We start from the raw sequence: 7,500 nt of genomic DNA, 5'->3' as shown, positions 1-7,500 counted from the left end.
AATGAGAAACATAGTTCATTTATAATTTCTAATGATAAAAATATTCTTGAAATCTTGCAGCAAAAAACCTTTATATTTTACACTGAAATAAAAATTCAGCATTATTAAATGTTTTAACCTTAAGCCAAGAAGAATAAAATAATACACAGACGTACTATTTCGCTTTTGGTGTACGTATTTCATTAAGGGTTACCATTAGTAAACTAAAATACTAAGTTTGTATTATGAAAATAGAATACGATGTTTAGTAAATTTTTTACTCACTTGGCAGAATTGGATCTGAAAAGGTATGGCGTGTCTGGTCTAACTGTACAACCTTGTATTTTATATCTCCGCCAGAGTCAGACAAACAGGCTTTTGGTTCTGGCTCAATTAGATACTCATTTTTTCTGTGTAAAAACACTCCTGTCTATTTTGATGAAAAAATATTTAAAATATTAGAAAAAAGTTTCAAAGATTGGTAAGATTATCAATAAAAAGGTGAATTATCGTACATGATATTAACAACATATAAAATGATAAACTATGATTCATTTCAGCTCATTCAACATATCCTTAAGCTTGTAATCTCATATAAATATTTTTGTACCTATCTCATAAATATTTCCATTGAAAATAGACGTAAGTAAAGTATCTTTTTCGGATCTTGAAATTTATGTGAAATGATCTCTTTGTCAGCTTTTTTTTTTATATTTACAAAAATGTAAATATGTTTCGTAGATAAAGCCTTCTGTGTTATTTGGTGTTTATTTGTTTTTAAATTGTAATGAAAAATCAAATTAACAGATGGAGATTTGTCAAGTTTGTTTTCTGTAAATATGCAGTGGTTTATTAATTTTTTTTGAAATATCTTTTTTTAAGATTTAAAACAATTCTAGACAATTTTAACCCCATTAAAATAACATACCATGCATTGTGAGGAAGAATTTTGTATCATAATAAAAGCTGCTCTATGTTTTGTAGCATCTTGATAAAATTTGACCTGTTAAAAAAGAATTTTTAAGTAAAGATGCAACTCATTTTATTATTCAAAAAGATTTTATGAGTGCTAAACAACTTTTGTTCTTTTTTGGAATACTTCAATGTTAATGTTAACCATATGTTTGTTGAAAGCCTTGTATGTCCTTAAAGCATGACATTGCAAAAATAAAAAAAAATCATTTCCGTGTTAAAACTGGGCTAGATACACAAAAAATCCATCATAATTGAAATATTGTTTTTTAAATCAAATACGATAAGCGGAAATAAAAATTTGTTTAATAAGTACACAAGCTATACTTCATTAACAATGTACAATAAATTTAAAGTAGGAGTCATTGTAAACTATAGTGTTTAGAACCACACCTGTTGTTTACTTTCCGGCTGTGATAAATGCTGTATTTTTACGCTGCCCTTATTATCAGTTGTATATACTGGCACGTTTTTGTGTAATCCCCTGTTACTTGTTAGTTTGAATTCTATTAATTCATCTTTGATGTAAAAGGATATGACACTTTGTTCAGATGAATCAGCAGATCGTATTTCTCTGTCTCTTAAGTGTGTAACATTAACTTTGACATCATCTATAAAATAGAAGAAAAAATCCAAAGCAGTTATTTAATGTTGTTTGCATTAGTGTACATGTATATAAGTTTGAAGGAAAACACATTGTAAAAGTCAGATATTTGATCATTTAGCCTTGCGTATATTACGGAATAGCATTTGTATGCTATTCCGTATACATATATGCAGGTTGTCTCCAGTATAGCGTTGTTAAATTACTTATCTTGCGCAATGTTTACTGTACACATAATTATATATATACATTACGTTTAACAGTCACCTCGAACAAGAAAAAAAATACTGAAGGTTACTAAGTTATGAATACTTACTAAACTGGAGACGGACATTGTAGTCCGTAAATGGAAACAGTCCTTGAACTAAATCAATCCCGAACATGACGATCAGGACTCGAGACATCTCGCATACTTGACTAAAGCGTTAAAAAGTAAACAGTTGTGATCTATTTAAAACAAATCCTAGGCTTGCGTAATTTAAAAGTTCGACTTTTCCACCCGTTCGTAGTGCGGTTAAGTATTTAAATATTAATATGGTCATGGATGAGTACATCAAAACAACAAATGTATCACATGGTATATTGTTTTGTCATTCCTTGCGTATTCCCTGTTCTATTATTCTTTAAACCCCCTACCACAATAAATAGCTGTCGATATACTGAGATATGAATTACACAGGATGTTAAAAAATTGTTGCGGGAAGAAAGATTGATGCGTTGTATGAATGTTCTTCCGTATATCCTTTGTGACATCCCCCCCATTTTTTTTTTATTTTGTTCGAAAAATCTTCCTTTACCGATGTTTATTCAGCATTATACGGGAAAAGAAGTTTAAAGTACCCACGTCCCTTTTCATATATCTATCAACAAAAATATGTTTCAAGATTATCATCCTTTACATCAGAGATCCGTTATAAACAATCATCATATTCGTATGCATAAGCATTTACTTAAGAACTGTTTTTTCTACTTAGCAGATTGAAATTTTACTTAGCATATTGCTTAGTTTGTTGCATAAAACTTCTCAACTCCTAAGTATATGCTCAGCATATGCTTAAAGTTAAGCATGGTCTATACCTGTCTTAAGTCCTTAAGCATATTGCTCAAGTTATTTCTAAGAGCTAATTACACAATAATAATTAAAGTATAAAACACAATCTGCATTTATCCACTTTATTATGTGGCTTCCTAGACCTAAATTCACTTTAGGATAATATTGGCCTTTATAGACTTATGAAGATGCGAGCGATTGATTTTCAAAACATTCTAAGAATTGAAGTAAGTTAATTGTTGTGTAGTTTTGTAAGCACCCGTGACAATGCAGTCGTCCTTTTTTAGATCACTAGTGTACTTCAATTTATGTTAAATTATTCTTACATGTATCCCATATAATACGTAATTTTCATGTAATTATCATTCAATTAATGCCTAAAGAGAGAGAGAAAGTGAGAGAGAGATAATAACTGTAAAAGTACCAAATATTACACAGATTATATACACACATTTGAAAGGACTTAAACCTAAATTCATTATGGAAAAAGTGTATACCTTATATGTCCTCTAATTCTAAGGAAAATAATTTAAAAATTAATTCGATTCGCTCTTCCTCTCAAGTATGCAATTTTTTCCTCTAGGCTACATCCTCCACGGTTTATTCATATCCCTCTCTCTCTCTCTCTGATAAGATAACACATGTCATCAATATCAAACAAAATATTTTGATCTGTTAAAGTGATCAAAATATAACAAGAAATAGTTATAAGAGGAAGAATAATTAATTTAATAGGAATAATACTTTCCTAATCTTATGTCGATCCTTGTTTCTTTCTCATGGCATGTGTTTGTTTACGTTTAAGTGAAAGCGGAAGTGACTTTATTGACATGACAACAGTGTACTTAAGCATCTTGCGATATGCTTAGCTAAGAATTGCTAAGTATGTTGCTTAGAATTTTTATGCAATGGAAATGAAGCATGTTACTCAGCTAAGAATATGCTTAAGAAATTTAAGCATATACTTAAGAAAATTCTTAGAATTTCTATGCATACGAATCCTGGACTTTAGTTGCTAAAATTGCAATAAAATTACATTCTAACTTTTTCAAATTTAACGAGGCCTGATCAAGTTGAACTGCGCATACGTTTTAACGCAGCGTCGACTCATGCACGTCACAGTACCCTTGACTGTCGTCACAATTGAACACAATAACGTCACAATAAAAATGACGTCAAATTGCGCTAAAATGTTTCGCTGCCCTTGCATACCTGGTAACCCTATAGACTGTACATGTTGAAAGCTGGTATTACTTAAGAAATAAGGTATCATTTTTTGAGTTTTATTGAGATGTAAAACGGGTTGGTCACGTGATCAAATCCCATAAAGCCCGAAGGGCTTTATGGAAGATTTGATCATGTGCCAACCCGTTTTACATCTCAATAAAATCTCAAAAAATGATACCTTATTACTTATATTTACATTTTTGACTTATTCATACTTTATATTTGCCTGATTGTTACTTTTAACGTGTGAAATGCGTTAATTTTTCAAACCCAACGGCATGTATGTAATCCACTAAACGCGCGTCGACCCTTTATGACGTCACAGAGAAATTACGTCGAACGTTTATCCAAACGCACATCAATGACCTCTTGACCCCATACCTGTATTTACACAGTTATAAAATCGCTTGCCTTCAGTAGTGTTATATAAAGGAAAACATTTGCAAATGTAAATATTATTATATACATGTTTGAAAAAAAAATTAAAGTGATAAACAACTTTGGAACATGATTTATTTTGAGGTATCAATTTCTTGGTACATATTCATTAATTTTACCTTGTTTTATTTCAATTTGTGAGTTATAAAACAAACATTGCAAACCAAAAGTAAACAATTTTAGTCTTTCTCCTTGAATATGTTGAAGTCTTTATACACCCCCCTTTTTTTATTGAGGACTTAGATATGCATGAATTAGCTTGATTTAAAAAAAATCAGTCTATGAATCATTTCAATGCAACCGCCGATATATTTTATTTTTCTATATATTACATGATATTAGTAAAATTCGTCATTTGTCGCCTTTACCCCCCCCCCCCTCCCCCTTTTCCACGTTTAATAACGTTGCGTATAAAAAAAAAAGAAAGCATTAAAAGAAAATTATTTCAAAATGTAAGAATTATTCATTTTTTAGAAACTAATACCGTATTGTAATCGTTTGTTGATGTTATGTACACCCATGGCGACTTATTTCATGTCTATTTGGATAAAATAAGTGCTAATTTTGTGTTTTGATATGCCCCCTTTTCACTGCAATAAAGGCTACCTTTAATTTTCTTTTCATTTTTTATAAGAAGAATGAAAATTGCATGATATATGTGAAAAACAAAATATTTCATCATATATATTTTTTAAATTTTCAATTTCTTTGTCTATTAGAGGGTTTTACTATGTAATTGTGTATAAAAACACAAAAATGGTCCATATTTTGACAGTGCCCCCATTTGACTACAATAAAGGCAAGGTAATAAAATTTCATTCTAATTTTTCTTAGCATAATACATACAAAAATATTTCCAAAAATTAAAATTTTTTATCATTCCGTTTTCGTTATTTTCAACTAGATTGGGCCTCGTTAAGTATTTATATTTTTTACATAAGTTGTGTGCATTTTAAATGCAAATAAGTCAGATATTTTATGCTACATTAAATTTATTAGTTATATATTTTAATGGAATGAAGGCTTAGATTTTAAAGTGTTTGTCAAGAGCTTTATGATTAAATTGAAAAAAAGGAACATGCACAATCAATATTAAAAGTCAATTGAAAAGAAACGAATGGGAAGCAGAGAAAACTTGAATCTCTTCGAACATCAAAGATTGGATCAGGCGCTACAAAGAGGTAGGCATCCTCTTTCAAACATCTAAATGTGCCATTTGTTGCTTCTTGTTATGATAGGACATCTAAATGTGAAATTAATGTACATGCATTACCAAACTATATGAAAACTTAAGGCAAGTGGCAACTTAATGATAGATTTTCTGACAAGGTCACTATCGGATTTGAAGACTTTTTTTAATCGAACATAAGTATCTTATGAACCATTAATTCAACTCTCCCTGAACTTCAATACTTTAAACTGAAATCAATCTAAAACATCAGAGATGGGACCAGGTGCCATGGACGAGTAAATATACATGCATTGTCGAATTGTCCCACTTGCCCTGTGCTCCTTTTCATGTAATGGGGCAAACGGAAAAGTTCGTATAAAAATAATTTACTAATACTTGATTTTAAAAAAGATTGATTTTGCTGATATGGTCACTGTTATGACCAAGAACTTGCAAAATGATGACTTTAAATGATACTTGTTCTGCCATCTTGTTTGTTCATCGGTTCCCCCGTTTCAAAAATTGCTCGTACGTAGAAAATGTCTTGCGTATCGAATCAAGTGAGAAACATGAAGCCTAAATGCAGATGATAAAGGTTAACTGCTACATATAGAAAAGCCCCAGACATCATGTTTATCATGAATTTTGTTTTTAGGTTACTATTAACATATTTCTTGAATTTGTTCTTCATTCTTGAAAACATGTTTCTATCAATTGTTTATGATCTTGTATGTTTCTTAAAATACCCATTGATTGCGCATGACAATCTCTGTGAATCTCTGACAAATTGATCACATATCGGCATACATTTAAATTTTTGTAAAAAATATTATGATTTTTTTGTAAAAATCATATCACTTCAGATTTTAATGGAAGCCTTAAGATAATCTTATCATACAAGTAAACAATGCACTTTTAACAATTTAGTGCAAATAGAAGAAAACATAAAGCAATACAGGACTGTTTGATCCAATACAAAATTTTATCCCTTTAAAAATTCATATTTTTCTTCCAAGATTAAATTACAAAATATAATTTTAATGAAACTTTCAGGAGTTTTGTAACTGATCTAATGTTATTTCATTCAGTTACTGTACAACTTTTTTATTTTTTATTCTTTCTTGCTGATTATGATATTATGACATCAAACATTGACACACACTTCCGGAATGTAAAATAAATCCAGACTATCATCATAACTCTCCTTCTTTTGTTATGTTCCCCAAACGAAGTTGGGGAACATATTGTTTTTACTCTGTTTCTTATTAAGGTCTTCCGTTTCCAACGGAAGACCTTATTGTTTTCGTTCGGTTTCTTTTTCCCTATTATTATTATTCTTACCGATTTTGTGCACGCGAGTTCTCGGTAGTGGCTCATCCGATTTTAATCAATCTTTCAGATCTGATAGGTATTGGTCTGAACCTTATTGGAAATTTTTTTCGGCGATGACGTCACTTTCTATCTCGAGATATTATGAATTTTCTGATTTTTAGAGGGTAGGCTTGTCCGGGAAACTCCTCCGAAACGACTTAAGATATTGACTTAAGATTTTTAGTGAAAGTAAAGGAAGAATTGTAGAGTTGCGAGCTGGTGTCCAAATCTTTCTAGCGCAAAAGGCGCCGGAGCTCGGTAGGGCCCGAAAAAATCTCAGAAACATCTCACAAAATTTGACACCTTTTGTTTCATATCTTCTTATCTCTTTATAATTTGTTAAGACATATTGAACGAAAGTTGTGCAGAATTACAAGAACTATTACATGATATGAAGAAAATGGGGCTGACTCATCAAATTAGGGGCTCAGAGGGGCCAGAAGTCTTTCATCTTTAACTCTTTAATGATCAATATTTTGTGATACATTACAGAAGCAAAGTTGTTCATATTAACAATTTGCAACAATATATTATACTATTTTGGTCATATGTTACGTAATAAGGGTTCACGAGGGGCCAGAATGCTAAATCTTTGACACTTCATATCTCGAAAAGGGGGACAAGTTTGATCAGCAATATTGAACAAAAGATGGTCAGAATAATGATCTAAACAATATGCACACTTTG

General features: G+C 30.7%; 1 protein-coding gene across 1 annotated transcript in view; it reads right to left on the bottom strand.

Moving 5' to 3' along the window:
* Positions 1–2,253, bottom strand: part of LOC134238669 (uncharacterized) — a 26,786-nt gene extending 24,533 nt beyond the window's left edge. The window contains exons 1-4 of the mRNA XM_062720787.1: positions 1,872–2,253; positions 1,345–1,562; positions 908–982; positions 265–409 (exon numbers count right to left, since the gene is read on the bottom strand). Coding sequence (XP_062576771.1) covers positions 265–409; positions 908–982; positions 1,345–1,562; positions 1,872–1,959 — 526 coding nt within the window. The 5' untranslated portion in view covers positions 1,960–2,253. The remainder of the gene's footprint in view (positions 1–264; positions 410–907; positions 983–1,344; positions 1,563–1,871) is intronic.
* Positions 2,254–7,500: the final 5,247 nt, after the last annotated feature.

Source organism: Saccostrea cucullata, unplaced genomic scaffold, assembly GCF_032062105.1.
Source record: "Saccostrea cucullata isolate Sc308-1 unplaced genomic scaffold, CSIRO_AGI_Scuc_v1 ctg3055, whole genome shotgun sequence".
Taxonomy (NCBI): Eukaryota; Metazoa; Mollusca; class Bivalvia; order Ostreida; family Ostreidae; genus Saccostrea; species Saccostrea cuccullata.
This window is presented reverse-complemented; position numbering and strand designations above follow the sequence as displayed.